The following is a 14,872-nucleotide window of genomic DNA, read 5'->3' as shown; positions in this document are numbered from 1 at the left end:
CTCCTTCTCCTTCCTCCTCCTCCTCCTCCCCTTCTCCCTCCTCCTCCTCCTCCTCCTTCTCCTCCCCCTCCTCCTCCTCCTTCTCCTCCCCCTCCTCCTCTCCCTCCTCCTCCTTCTCTTCCCCCTCCACCTCCATCCCCCTACCCTCCGCACTCCCCTCGCCTTCGTCCTCTGCATTTTCCACAGTTCCCTCCCATTCCCTCTCTCTTCTCCTCTCCCTTTGCTTCGTCCATCACCTCCCCCTCCTCTCCCTTTCCCTCTTCCTGATCGCTTCCTGCCCTCTCTTCCAGCTGCTCCTCTTCCTCCCTCCCTAATGCCTTTTCCTCCTGTCGCTCCTCTTCCTCCCGATGGCCCGACCCCTCCTCCTCTTGTCCACCCTCTCCATCCGGTTCATCCTCGATTTCCTTCTTCCCTATTATTCCTTCCAGGCGGCCCACTTCCACCCCCTGCGGACCCCCTCCCTCGGTCTTACACGAGGTACTAACGGACAAAAACGGGACGACGTTCTGCCGCAAACTTTCTTCATCCAATTTTGTCATGCATGCCTGCATATTTTTCTTCTCCTGCATTTCCCTTTCTCCATTCTTAATAGGGTTACGCCGCTCTTCAGGCACCCCTTGGGGCTTGTCCTTTCCTTCCTCCTCCCATGCCCACTCATCCTTTTCCTGCTCCATCCCTGCACCACGTGTATACTTCCGTGGCCCGATTTACTTTCCTTCGCCCGCACAGTCCTGCGTGTGGTTTTTTAAATCCTTCCCCTATCCACTCTGTGGTGGTTTCCGAAAGTGGGGCCTTCGACCTCCTCAGTCGTCGTAACCAACTTTCCCCAACTATACCGCCACCGAGTCTGCCCTAGGCAAGGAAGACACCGTCCTACCCTACTCGTTGCCTGTCATATGTGAGAAGCGGACATTGGATTTTTTTAATTTTTTTTAACATGTTTGTCTCCTTGCGCTTTGTGCTCGCTGACCGCTCCGTACTACAAGCAGGGAGGGAGTAGGCTAAAGGCCTGTTGCACTCAAGCTCCTTATTATTCAGCATCGGATCATGTCCTGCTTCTCCAAACTGAAGCCATCCTTCCCACATTCGATAGATTACAGAATGAGTAGGACGAGCGCGGGTTGGAGTGAGGCGGAGTTGCTGTCGATGGCATTCAGACGAAAGCAACGGGAGGCAAAGGAGCTAGAGCAGGAACAATCTCGGCAGCGGACGTCCACACGCGGGATCAAAAAGGCATACTCTCGTCCAAGGAACTCTAAATCGGCCAGTCCATCGCCGCGCTTGCACTCGAGCCCCTTATCACCGCCTTTCGGGAGGAGTTTGTCGCCCTCGCCTCCTCCCACCCCTCACCAACCCCTTTCCCGCAATGGCATTAAGACCTCCGGTCCACCTCCTCGCCACGCGCGCTCACCCTCTCCACATCGACATGCCCACCGCGACAGACACGGGCATTTTGAAAACGATGGAGAGCGTGCGCGTAAGTCGAGACGGCATCGACTGGACAGTCAAGACCGAAGCAAAAGCCGCAGTCAGAGTCGGGAGGGTACCAGACGTAAACGGAAAAAAATAAGCCGACGGCGCAGTAAGAGTCAAAATCGGGAAAGTAGACAAAAAATAGCGAGAGGTACACACGACAGGGATGCCACGGACCGGGAAAGATGCTCCGCCCGGTCCCCCGGACGGGAGAGCGACCTCCCACCTCGCGACCGGTCGGGCGATGGCCTGGCTGGATCGCGCTCGACCCGCCAGCGACACGACAAGGGCGCACTCGACTTGTCCCCAGGGACCTCAACGCGGCAGCAAAGCAACGCCGCCGGGTCCGAGGACGCGGTGGACGAGTTTGGGCGCACAGTCAGCGGCCGCCGATCAAGGCCGAGCCCCAGCCCGGGTCCCGATAAGGAGGGCGGGAGGCGAGGAAGGATTCGATCCCGCAGCAGGAATGACAACCCGTCCCGTCGCCACGCGACCAAGCGGCGGTCGTCTCGGTCTCTGTCGCCTTCCCGCTCCCGCTCGCCCCGCTCGTCCAGACCGGGGTCCAAGAGAAGTACGAGTCCCACCCAGGACTGGGATCGGAGGCGGGAGCGGAGCCGGGCCCGAGGGGCCAGTCCAGGACCTGACAAGGTCCCACAATGGAGCCGCGACAAGTTCGCGGAGGTAGCGGAGGAAGAGGAGGGGGAGAATGGGCGCCCTGAGCGGGTGGTCCCTCGGGATTACGTCCCGCCCCTTCCGACGTGGAAAAGCAAGGCAGGAGGGGTGTATATACCCATCATCCGCAAGTAAAGTAAAAAATCAAGGCGTTCCTGAAGGACTTGCCCATCGATAGAAATGGGCCCGTCGCATGAGTTGCGAAAGGGCCGAGCGTCCTGTCCGCTTGCGTTCATGGTTCAGTTTGACTTCTGTTCTTCGTTATAGTGTTGGCGTCACCCATCATATGATTACAAGCCACCGTACATGGGCCAGCTAGAGCGTATGCTGGATAAGAAACGCAAGGAAAGATCCTCTTTCCCTATTCATTCCTTTCCAGACCCTCGAAAGCGGGTGAATCCTAAGCGTTCTCCCTCCTTTGTGCCCCTTTTCTCCCTGTACAAGCACCCACCGACCATCGCACCTCGCCTATCCAGCATGCATTTTCCCACCTTTGTCTAGCCCTCAACTCCTCTGTCTCAGCCCTTGATATGCCCCACTTTAAATCGCCCTGTCCCGTCAACCCAATTCCGCCAGCACTGGACCCCAGTGCGCGTGCAGAGAGCGGGACGCCTGACTGTCTCCCGCGGATTCCGCCCCTCCCTTTCCCCGTCTCCACAGCTGGCGTTGGCCTTGCAGGCTTCTTCCTCTCGCCACATTGACTCGCCCTCCTACCCCTTTTTCCCTGCGGTCATGGCCCGGGTTCCCGTCCGCGCTGTCTCTCTCACGCGGAGACCACGCCATCGTCGCCAGAGCCTCGCAATCCTCGTCCTTTGGCAACCTTCCCGGCGGGACGCGCCCCTGCTTTGCCCTTTGGGAGAATAGGCGCGAAGCGTTCCATGCCAGCATCTGCCATGGCCCCAAAGTGGAGATCCTTTACAAAGGCTTTATCCTGGTACTTACCCATTGACTTGTCCTTCACGTAGGCAAACGCCACGGTATGTTCCTCCTCCTCCTCCCCCTCGATGAGAAGACTTTTGCTCAGCCAGCCCGAGTCCCCGGTCAGGGCATCCACAGGCTCGTTGTCCAAGAAGAAGTAGACAATGTCGTAGGTTTCCTCGGAAGAACTCCGCCACTTGAAATTCAGGACACCGCTGCCCTTCAGGTACAGCAAAGCGACGTTGGTTTGCGCGTCGTGCGTGTTGCCGGAATGGATCTCGCCCCCATCCACCACCCACGCGTTTGCCCCACTGTCCGCGCCGGAGAACCATTCGCCGGGAAATGCCTTCCCAAAGTCCGCCACCGGCAGGGCGAAGGCCGTCAGTGCAATCGTTTGCTCGCCTACCTGCTTACCTCCCTCGTTGATTTGCAGAGAGACCTCGGCGGAGGCGACCTCGGCGCGGGTGGACTTGTAAGAGACTGTCGCAGACTCCACGGCCCCCGATGCCGGCAAGGAAAGTTTAGATTCGTCGATATTGAAATTCGAGGACGAGCCTTTGGCAAAGCCTAGGGTGAGGCCAAGGGCGTTGGAGGCCAACGAGCGGATGTAGACAGAGAAAGCCGCCGCACGGTTCACGCCTGCAAAGAGGACGTTGACGGCGCCCAGGCCCCGACCCGAGCCGGTGGCCACCTCCAAGAGCATCTTGGAGGCCAGCCAGTCCGCGTGGTAGGAGACGCGCGTGTAGACTCCGGGTACCTTGGCGCGCGCGCACCCGACGCCCCATGAGACCACACCGAAGAGGTAGGTTTTACCATTCACCGTGGCGGTCAACGGCCCTCCGCTGTCCCCCTGGCAAGAATCCAAGCCCCCGCGGTCCACACCTGCGCAGACTTCTTCGTCAAGAATCGAATCCTTTGCGGTGACCGCACGGTACTCTTCGTTACACTTGGCATTGGCGACAACAGGCAGGGTGACTGCCCGCAGCACGTCCGTCCCTGAGCCTTGGACCGGAAGGCCGCCCTTGACCGAATCAACTTTTTGGCTCCGTTCTTCTGTCAGGCCCCAACCGAGCACTGTAACCAGCTGCCCTTCATTGACCATCTTCGCCTTAGTGGGAGGAATGAGGGGCAAGGTAGGGATGTCAGAGGACACAGCACGCTCCAGGCGCAGGATGGCGATGTCTCCTTGCATTGTCTGTGGGTCGTATTCCGGGTGCATGAATGCCTCTGCGACTTTAATCATCTCTCCCGAGGACGCGTCGGAGAGTTGGTAGCGCCCGACCACTGCTGACATGTCATACCCGGCTGCGACACAATGGGCAGCCGTCACAACAAACTTGGGAGAAATCAGAGTCCCTCCGCAAAATTGGAAGAGACGGCCCTAAAGAGAGCGGATTTGATGTGGAATGGAAACATGGTAAGAAAGGAAAAATGTGTATCTTAACCAAAGCAGAGAGAGGCGCTGACGGCAAACAGCTTGTAAAGTGACGATGTCTGTCACGCGTTACTTACGTGGGTATCTGTCACCAACGCTACAGTCCACTTGGAGTCCGAACGATCTGCAAGTCCACCACCCACAATAAACGACGGGCCGTGAAATGGCGTCTGAGCAATGGGACGAAGGGGCAGCATTGGCCCTTGAGGCGCTTGAGCTTTGAGATCCTCAGCGGTGGGTGCAGAGGACGCGAAATTGTCGCCCAAAAAGGCTCCAAAGGCCACCATAAGCATAATTACAGAAGAGGCTTGGGTGTAACGCATGGTTGAAACCTATTGTAGCTGTTGCTTGTAGTTGCTGCAAGAATCGTGCGCATGAAAACGTCATATAAAGGGTAGTGAGACATGTGTGTCAAAGTGTTGCTTTTGGTGGTCACCAACATGCAGCACACTCGAAATACAATTACAGCTGCGTTGTAGAAAGTCACAAGCAAGTGGATGTCCGATTGTTCTTTGCCGGGTGGAAAGTGTAAAGGGAATGCGCTATTCGACAGCATAATCGTGTTCAGCTTCAACACGACGAAGAAACAGAAAATGGACTGTACAAGGTCGTTTTATTCTTCGCAAAGCATTGACACATTGCATTTGAAAAATAATACGTAGGAACTGCTTTATAACATAAAAAGAACACCACTCGTTGAGGAACAGCGCTTCGAAAGACGCGAAACGTCGTCGCCAATGCGCGCAACGGTCTGCAACGGCCCGCAACGGGCGGCCGTTGCAGACCGTTTCACCAAGTACTTTAATTTTTCAAATCGACTCTTCTCAGCATTCATTTTCCATCACTCGTTAATACAACCAATTGACAGAGTATTTTTTGTTTCAAGTATCATTCACTCCACTTTCTTCCAGAAATCGATCAATTCGCGTCCAATATCAAAAGGTGATGAAGCCGTACGCATTTTCAAATATTGTGAGTCCTTACCTCATTTCAGACTGTTTTCGTTAGAATTACGACACTGTTTACCAATCGGCTGCGAAGCACAATCGCTTCTAATCATTCAAAATCGTCTGGCTGCTATCTAGTCAAAAGGAGGTACAATCCAGGGATCCTGCCCTCACCATTCAATTAAAGCATGAATTAGTACTTGGATGTGCGTGCTCCTTTTCTCAGGTTGAACGCAAGAAGTACAAATTATTGCTTAGACAATGCGTCTATGAAAAACCCGTGAGGGTTAACACGTGCGAACGTTGACGAATGTAGTCGATTCGACAAAATAACTGTAAGATACCCTTTTGGATACTTACAAACGTTGAACGAGAAGAAAAATGTTGCATTAACTTGTTAGCCTAACTTGACACGCATAAAGTGAAGTGACGCAAAATTCATAGCAGGGCCTTGTGATCTCATAGACTCAACTTTCAATGCGTAAACCTGCTAGGCATCAATACACGGCCTCGAAAGGACATAAAGTTGTGCAGTAAAAAAAACACTTTTTGTGAATGATGGCATTCACTTTCACCTAGCATTTCATAATCTACACTTCTTTGTATCTCAAATTGATATGTAAGGTATCGAGACTTGAACAGCTCGACGGCATGAAAACTACTAAATTTTCTTGGTTTTAAGCATGAAGTGGGTGAAGAAAGCACACACGGATTGCGTATAGTCGTTCATTGCCATTTTGACATAAATGCTGCTTGGCTTTTGTAAGTCCATGGGTGGCAACCGAGGATGCAACCGTCAGAACATGCAACATGCATTACTACACACAACATTCTCCAAGGACCTGTCCAGTTTTCATTCAATCAGTAGTCCCTACCAACGTGGATACGTACTCGCACGATAAGACCGAGCATCGAGGGCAGTCCACAGATGGATATACATAGCTATGCATTGCGTATTTGCTTTAAACTTATGCAGGTCATTTTGCGGACTCCCAACATACCCGGAAGAAGTCCTTTAGTCTACCCACCCGCAGTGCTACCGCCCCATCCCCTCTTTTCTGGATGGACATACCCCACCTTTAGATGTCATTTTAAGATACAAACTCAAGAATTGATCCCAACCTGCGTAAATATTCATTCTCAAGTGGACAGGTGCCATGGTGAATGTGGAAATATCTTGCACGTGTCCGCACCTGGATGCAGGCAAATTATCAAAACCGGCAGCATCATCATCTCCTCCATCAGCCACTTTTACTGCCCCTACATCTTATCCTTCCGCTTCACCCACGGGCTCTCGTGCTTTAAAACGGAAGCCAGTGGAGTCAATTACATCAGTGCGTACTCAAGCGTTGGCAAATTACCATCGATTTCTGCAAAATGAAGAGCAAAACATGCAAAGAGCAGCATCCACAGGCATTATCAACGATGGAAGAGGAAGCTTGAACGCCCGAATTGAAAGTGCTGCGATAACAACGGCACATTTCTCTCGGTAAGAAGACGCATTTTAAACCCTTAAAGTTCTCCTTCGCTCCTCTGATGCGTTAAAGATTCGTGATATAGGTATTTTTTCGACCAAATTTCCTTCCCTGCATCCTCCTTGAGTGCTTCGATCTTTCTAAAATCAGATGGAAGAGTGGAAAGCCTTGAAAGAAGCATACTGATAGATGGAGTAGTTGATCAGCTTATAGAATTTGACATGTCAATACAACGTAATGTACCTGAAGAAAAAGGGGGCCGTCCGAAAGACTTCCCACAAAGACGATTAGGAACTTCCCGATCCGTTAGACATCCATAAATGACCAACATATCTCCTACGCAGCCCCTAATTTTGTAAAAAAGAATGCTTATCGTTTTGAAATTGCTTCATATTCTTGCAATACCCCACGAACAGGTCGGCGCAGAGCACGATTGCCGAGACATTGGTCATGTGTCCCGGCTGCCAACACCGATCCCCCTCCTCTGCCACCGATGACGCTAGATGCAAGGATCGCTGCGATAGAGCTGCACGTGGCCCCGGGATCAGAAGGAAGGAAAGCAGTGTGGTCGACTGGGTGATGAAGGAAAGGGAAGACATGCTGTATTGCCTGCAGTGCGGCTACAGAGCATGTCGCAGGTACCAGCATATCGAAAAGCATTTCTTGGTCACGAACCATTTTCTCGGGGTTGCGCCCTACGCTCCAGGAGGAATGGAAGGAGGGGATGGAGGCGGGGGGATTTTCTGCTTTCTGTGCGGTGACTACGTCTACGACGTGGAGTTTGATCTGACCAGGATTATGTGGGCCCAAGCCCGTTCCAGCGATTCCCGCAGCCTCCTCCGCCGACCACCCTCCCTCCGTCCCTCCCTCTTCACCTGGCCTCTCCTTGCACAGCCCTGCCTTGTTCGACATGCCACGCATGGCCTCCGTGGTTTCTACAATCTGGGTAGCACTTGCTTTATGAGCTGTATCCTCCAGGCACTGCTTCACAATCCCGTCCTCAAAGACTTCTTCCTCCGCCGCAGCCACTCCCTTGCCACGTGCCCGAAAGCGCAAGGGTCTCACAAAGCCGCTACCTTGGTCTGGGAAGGAGACACTGCCGGCGGAGGAAAAGAGGGGGGGCAGGTGGGCGCACGCACCTTGAAGGAGCCGTGCGCGGTCCACTGGCGCGACCGAGGCGAGCGGTCAAACGGAGAGCGTCCTGGCCCTACGTCCTCCTCCTTTATGACCGCACCGTGCCTAGCCTGCGAACTCCAAGAGCTCTTCCTTCTCGTCTTTTGTAGGGAGCCCACCATGCCTCCACCGGTTCTACTGGCCCGGTCTGACACTGCCCCTGTGTCTTCCGCCGACGCCAACCACCAGCACCACCCGCAAGCCGTGCTCGAACAGTACAAGAAATCCTTGGGAGCGGCCGCCGCCACGGCCGCAGCGGTTGCACTCACGCCCCCTTCGGAGCCCCTGGTCCCTCACCGACTCATGCAAGCCATGTGGTCCCTAATGTCCGCCGAACACTTGGCGGGCTACGAGCAACAGGACGCCCATGAATTCTTGATCGCCCTTCTCGACGCGTTGCACAACGACCTAGCCCTTCCTCCCTCCCGCCCTCCCACCCAAACACCCCCGTCTTCCCGCCATACGCCGGCGATAGTCCACGCGTTGCGGAAAGAAGATGTTGTCTGGACATGTAGGACTCCATCGATGAACGACAAATTGAATCCGAAAGAAAGTTTCAGCAGGGGAAATGAAAGGGAGGCATGCAGGAAAGAGGGAAAGGAAGACGCGAGGAAGGAAAAGGTCATTCCAGCGGGCCTGATTCACAGCGCGTTCAGGGGCACATTGCGTTCGGACGTTGTGTGTGCGAGTTGCCAGGCTGTTTCAACGGTTTACGAGCCATTTCTGGACCTGTCCTTGCCTTTGGAAAAGATGGCGGGTCCCCAGAGCCCGGCGGGAACACGAGACGCACGAGAGGAAAGCGGAGCGGTGAAAGGCTACGAAGACACCAGGGGAGAAAAGGGGGAAGGGAGCTCTGGGCGCGGAGAAGGAGGACTGCAGGGGAACGGAGGTCTCTCGGTGGCGGCGGTGGGAAATTCCCCTACTCCCACCGCAGGCACGACGCCGAAGAGCCGGGCAGGACGATGCGATGGAGGCGACGGGCGTACGTATGGGGGACCGAGTGTGGGGGGGGGAGTGGCGGCTTGTTACGAGCCGGGAGTGCACAAGGCGAAAAGGTGGACGAGACAGGAGACGTCTCCAAGGACAAGGGTTTGAGGAGCCAGGGGAGAAACAAGAACCCCTGACGGGGTGCGCTGAAATAGCGTCGGCCTCTCCTTCCTCCTCTTCCCCTCCTTCCGGCACTATCTCGAGCTCACACACTCCCCCTGCCGCTTCTCCTTCCTCAATGCCCTCTTCGGAGGGTCTTGACACCTCATCCACCTCCCTCCTCCGCCCCGTCCGCCGTCCGTCCCTCCGTCTTCCGACTCCTTCCCCTTCTGTGCTTGATGAACTTACCCTCTCCCACTGCCTGGATGCCTACACATCGCGTGAGACGCTCTCTTGTCCATACAAATGCGCATCCTGCGGCGCAACTTCCTCATCCTGCTCCAAGCAATTGACATTACACCGGCTGCCCAACGTTTTCATCTTTCATATGAAACGCTTTGACGCCTTCTCCGCCCGCAAAATTGAGAAGTTCGTCCGGTACCCTCCCAAAGGTCTGAATATGGCCCCTTACATGCACGCGTGGTGCAACGCGGAAATGAGGCGGGGGGGGACAACGGCGAAAAGGAAGGAAGAAAGTTTGGGGAATGAAAATGGTGGCGACAGGCGTGGGAAAAGGGCTCGTGAAGGGGAAGGCTCCCCTCAAACGGGATGGTCTCATGGACGAAGGGAGGGCATGAACGGCGGATCCGTGAGCCCTGAGATTCCCTATGACCTGTTTGCAGTCGTAGAGCACATGGGGGCCTCCCTTCAGCAAGGGCATTACAAAGCATTCGTACAGGAAGGGACAGAGAGAGGGAAGGAAGGAGGGAGGGAGGGAGGGCGGGCACCGGCCTGGTACGTTTGCAACGATACTTGGGTCCAGGCGGTGAGCATTGAAAAGGTCTTGAACGCGCAAGCTTACCTCCTGTTTTACATCCGACGGGGTTGGAGCCCAAAGGCAGGCTGAAGGTTACGAAGGGATACGGAAAGGATAGATCGAGAGGGTGTGCTAGGTTGAAGATGACAAACTGTGCTGGCGATGCAGGAACGGAAGGTGTGTGCTTCTTTCGGTGGTCTTTTGTGAGGGTGGAGTGAGGATGGAGGGGGTCAAGTTGCTGAAGTAGTGTACCATATTCGACAAACCAGATGTCACTATAGTGAGTGTCTGAAATAGTGTGAAGCGTTCGACGGGCTAGATGTTACGTAAGGTTAGGAGCTGCAAATGGAAGTGAATAGGATTACTCTAGGGTCTGTTGGGAAAACGAAGTTCGATCGAATCGTCGGTAAAAGATAATTGAATGCTTAGTATGTTGCTTTCCTGATACTTTCCGCCGAACACAAATCGTGCGTTTCATGGCAGCACATTCAACACTAAAGCCAGGCAATCAATCATCCAACTGAAGCCATCGCATCCTCTCCAGGCAGCTGTCCACACGCATTCACTCAGGCATTTTTGCTGTACAAATTTCGTCTCCCCAGAAAATTAAACGTTGCAGCTTGATTGTCTGTCACTTCCTCTCCCATTTTCCTATCGGGCTTCAAATTGCACCACGCGCTTCGTCCGCATTTTGTACATAATCCTATGGTTGCACTGCCGGCAACGAATTGGATCCTTGTTTTTTATCACGTTCTGGGCACCACAATCTGTATTATCCGAGTTAAGAGACAGATAAGAGACGGGAGACGTGTTAAATGTGCGATACATACTTAGGAGTCAGCCACTGGAGTATACTTTGCTCTCAGGCGTCAGTGATGTACAAGTCAGTCAAGCTTTAACGTACAGACCTCCAGTCTCAGAGTTGAATGTTGCGGACAGCAACAATTGCGATGAACCGTCTTAAAGTATCCCTTCTCGATGTGATCCAATCATCCTCACATGACCACTACAATCAATGCCTCCCACTTACCTCCGCATAAATAAGTCACGCCGCTTAGCTCCCGCGCCATGGCCCCGCCAACGCCGGTAGTCCCTCCTTCACCAACGCCTCCACCTGCCCCGGAGCCATAATGGCCGTAAGGTCCACCGCCTGCGCCCGACATCATATGCAGTTTACAGAGCTTGACAGGTGATTGCACGAGTGAAAGACGTCTATCCTGGATGACGGTAGGAAGAAAATAATATGTAAACACCCGCAAGTGTGATGGATTTCAGGTATGCACGTGTTAAGAGAGCATAGATGCATGACGACACGCATAGAAGATAGTGTGGGCCTGGCTGCAATCATAGCATCTCCGTACCCCTCTGACAGAAAGAGGTGGTCATCGTCACCCGCGACCCTCCCAACCCGAATGAACCACACAGCACGTGGGAAACGCCCAAAGACAAGGTGATATCCACCTCATGCTGCGAACAAGGTCCTTTCGTGACTCTTTCTGGGGCATCTATCCGTACGACTCCTGACAGACTGAACGGACTTTTGCCTCAGGGAAACATTTGACCGTCCTCGGACGCCGCAAGCCGGACGTTGCCTCGACAACACTTAATATGGGCCAGTCCCGCAGAGGAACTTCGAATTTGCATGCGAGGCCTTTATCCCGCTTCGATAGCATCGGGTTGCCAAAAACTACGGTTGAAATGGTTGTTTTTGCTTCAAACCTGGTCAATCTTGCCGGATATGATACTTACTATGATACAACCCCCGAGCACGCAGAATATAGGGCTGCTGAATAATAGCCGATGGGAATGTGCTGATGATAAAGTTGCACATGGATCATAGTCCCGTTGATTGTTTAAGGCGTGCACTGCCTTGATTGATGACTCAATGGAGAGAAAATTGTGTCAAAAAATATTTAGTATTGAGGCAGCCAAACCTTGCCAAATCATCTGCTACTACTCAAAGCTGAAAAGTAAAACAAACACAATTTACGATTCAAAACATTGATGAAGATGAAATGATCATGATGAACGAGCTGGAAATCAATTTCTGACGAGCATTTCCACTTTTGTCTTTCCCTACGTGGACAATGTCCGCACAAGCATAAATTGTGCTTCCCCATAGCTTAGCGTGGAGGGGAGCGCGCGTCACCATCCAGGAGTAAGAACGAAGCGGTTGGCCTCATAGTCGGTTAAATGTCGAGTGTGTACGAGGAATATGAAAGACTAATATGAAGAGTTTCGTCGGAGGTCTTATATGTTGTAGTTGCTGATCCTGTAGGAGTTCTTTGGATGGATTAGTAGTAGTCATCAAGGAAAGTTGAGGCTGCTCATGATTTCGAGCTTGTGAGCTATATTTCTTTTATTTTCCTTTTCTTTTGTCTGCCTTTTTCTTCGTTTCTTGGTTGTTAATTCGTCAACGTGCCCTGGACAAGCATCCACGCGTTTCTCAGAGATAAATATTGACGAGGCGTATAGGACTCCAAAAGACTTGCCTGTGAATACCTATCTTTTGACCATCCACAATTGGAAAACGTATAAAGCTCGCACAAGATGCAGTTGGGTCGAAAATTCCTGCGTGATTTCTCAATAAGATAGTTTGTCCAAGAAGGTTCATTCGATAAGTGAAAACATATGATGAAGATGCTTATATCGAAATTATAAAATCATTACTTGCATAAATCTCCTCTTTTTTCTTTCAGTTCCCAGGCAAGCGATCAAATAAAACCCCCAACAGTTGCTACAAATACTAGCGTGAGAATGTATCTTCGGCCTTCAACAACCTTGGCTTGCAGTGTCAAAAGATCAAAAATACATTTGAAATCGTTGATTCGCATGACAATTTGATGTACACAAAGCGAGAAGGAGATCTCTACAATAGTGCAATCATTAAAAGAAAGGAAACCAACGACTTGCAATTGCAACATGGAAGTGACTATGAGGCCAGTCTCTCTTCTCTTTAGACTTTATTGTTTTTGAGAGCAAGGGATGACATCCACGAACACAAGACACGACAATACTTGTCAGCTGCTTTTCGGTGTGGACTTTCCGTATTATTACCTCAACACATATTGAGTTAAGCCCACTGGTCACATATTACGAGGATTATGTATAGGGCTAACGAATAGTTGCACCTAGACACAGACGTCGTGACGCACACATAGAAACATATATCAAGAACACGCTGCACCTTCACAACCGTGTTGAAGGAGACTTAGCTCTGCGAGCGAGGGATCTACCTGACGTAGACTTGTCCCTCTTCCCTAGTGATAAAATCGCCTCCCACCAAATCCACAAAGATCTGAAAAGGAACGTAGGTGCCAGAAGGAATACCCTTTCCAATGCGAATCTTTGAGGTGACTTTGTACTGCTTACTCAACACCAGACCATTCAGCGGCATCGGCAAGAAGGAGGTGCCCGTTCCAGTACCGTTGGCGAAAATCCTGATTGAGCGTCGGAAAAAGAAGAAATAAGACAATCAGGAGATCAATGACTATGACTTGGGAGTCCATCGAAACACAAGCTTCGACTTTTCCACCACAACTCACTTGGGCCGCCAGGTATTGGGGGAGATGCGAGTTTTCCGCAGAGTGACATCAACGTCGCCCGCGAACTTGCTTGTTTTGTTCTTGGCCGTGTGGTTCTTCGAAGATAGGGGGCTTACTAGGGGCTCTACCGTGATCTGGCCATAGTGTTACGGTGGGAGAGAAGGTTAGACCCAGGCATGCCTCGATTTGTACCATATACTTCTAGCATGATGTAATGGCTAGAGATCATTGCAAGCAACAAGCTAGTGACCGTAATCGCGTATGAATGCGAACAGCCACACCACCCGTGCCCAGGATGCTTCGCAGACGTACCCCATATAACACCTCCGTCACATTATTTGGGACTTCCGAGATGAGGAAAGAGGTCGTGATGGTAGCTTGACGACCGGCTTTGACGGAGAGTGACTTCACGCAAACACTACCAGTGTATTCTTGCGCCGCAGCATTGGACTGTGGACGTGAAAATCAGATGAAAGAGGGCAACGAGTAGACAAGACCAAACATGAGAATATCGATCATCCCTACCAATACAGTGGCAGCAGCACTGCAACAGCATGCAATAGAAACCCATGCTTACTGAGGAAGACACATGGCTCATTTTCGTCATACTTCCAATTTCCCTACGTGGTCTTTATCAGCGAATAGCTCAAACATGTATGCTTTCATCGTTCCTAATCTAATCTTACCAGCAGTGTAGCCACCGCTACAAGCAGGGAGGAGAAGACTTTCATGATTGCAAAAGGGTGTGATGTCTCTGAGGCATGAGTGGAAAAGAGGAGGAATGAATATAGACCTGGAAGATGTTGCGAAAGCAGCGTCCATTTGCTCGCAGTCACGGTACGACGTACGAAACAGGCACAAACGAGATATACGGAAAGCTTGCATCGCAAAAATCCACGAGGAGAAACGATTGACACCCACTTCTCTGCCGGAAGAGTATAAGCACGGATGTACAGTCCTCGCAGCAATAAAATACACCATATGGCCACCGAGTCCCAATCATTCATACCCAATTAGAGAGGTCCTCGACCGGCACAGAAACGTATCTAAGTACTCTATACTCTCGCCCCTGCCTGTAGCGCGGGAAATGGCGCGTGTTCCGGCGCCGACTGGTACACAAAGTCCGTGCGTGTCGACTCACGACCACAAGTAGAGATGAGCAAGATGGAAAGGGTTGGATACGTCGCCATCAAATATCACAAGTGCAGGAGATGACTTAGTCTCGAATACCAGGACCAGAGGAGCAATGATCAAGTACTGCGAGAAACTTCTCTCGCCGCCCCTTTTGCTTTTTTTGCTTTTTTTGCTTTTTTTGCTTTTTTCGCTGTTTT

General features: G+C 52.0%; 3 protein-coding genes across 3 annotated transcripts; all 3 read right to left on the bottom strand.

Annotated features, from left to right (window-relative positions):
* Positions 1 to 2,376: 2,376 nt before the first annotated feature.
* TMPRSS2 (transmembrane protease, serine 2) lies at positions 2,377 to 4,858 on the bottom strand. Its single transcript, XM_005853911.1, has 2 exons — positions 4,576 to 4,858; positions 2,377 to 4,444 (listed from the first exon to the last, which is right to left on the bottom strand). The coding sequence occupies exons 1-2, from the start codon at positions 4,819 to 4,821 to the stop codon at positions 2,909 to 2,911; spliced, it is 1,782 nt and encodes a 593-aa protein (XP_005853973.1). The 5' UTR covers positions 4,822 to 4,858; the 3' UTR covers positions 2,377 to 2,908.
* A 5,533-nt stretch (positions 4,859 to 10,391) lies between these two features.
* On the bottom strand, positions 10,392 to 11,216 carry RPB12 (DNA-directed RNA polymerases I, II, and III subunit RPABC4). The gene is made up of 2 exons (XM_005853909.1): positions 11,027 to 11,216; positions 10,392 to 10,763 (listed from the first exon to the last, which is right to left on the bottom strand). The coding sequence occupies exons 1-2, from the start codon at positions 11,160 to 11,162 to the stop codon at positions 10,648 to 10,650; spliced, it is 252 nt and encodes an 83-aa protein (XP_005853971.1). The 5' UTR covers positions 11,163 to 11,216; the 3' UTR covers positions 10,392 to 10,647.
* Positions 11,217 to 12,929: 1,713 nt separating this feature from the next.
* Positions 12,930 to 14,298, bottom strand: NGA_0434301 (uncharacterized protein). The gene is made up of 4 exons (XM_005853910.1): positions 14,228 to 14,298; positions 13,854 to 13,991; positions 13,542 to 13,675; positions 12,930 to 13,436 (listed from the first exon to the last, which is right to left on the bottom strand). Exons 1-4 carry the CDS (start codon positions 14,270 to 14,272, stop codon positions 13,229 to 13,231), a joined length of 525 nt encoding a protein of 174 aa, XP_005853972.1. The 5' UTR covers positions 14,273 to 14,298; the 3' UTR covers positions 12,930 to 13,228.
* Between the last annotated feature and the right edge of the window lie 574 nt (positions 14,299 to 14,872).

This window comes from Nannochloropsis gaditana, assembly GCF_000240725.1.
Source record: "Nannochloropsis gaditana CCMP526 unplaced genomic scaffold scaffold685, whole genome shotgun sequence".
In the NCBI taxonomy this organism is placed as follows: Eukaryota; class Eustigmatophyceae; order Eustigmatales; family Monodopsidaceae; genus Microchloropsis; species Microchloropsis gaditana.
The sequence above is the reverse complement of the archived record's forward strand: the minus strand, read 5'-3'. Positions and strand labels throughout refer to the sequence as shown.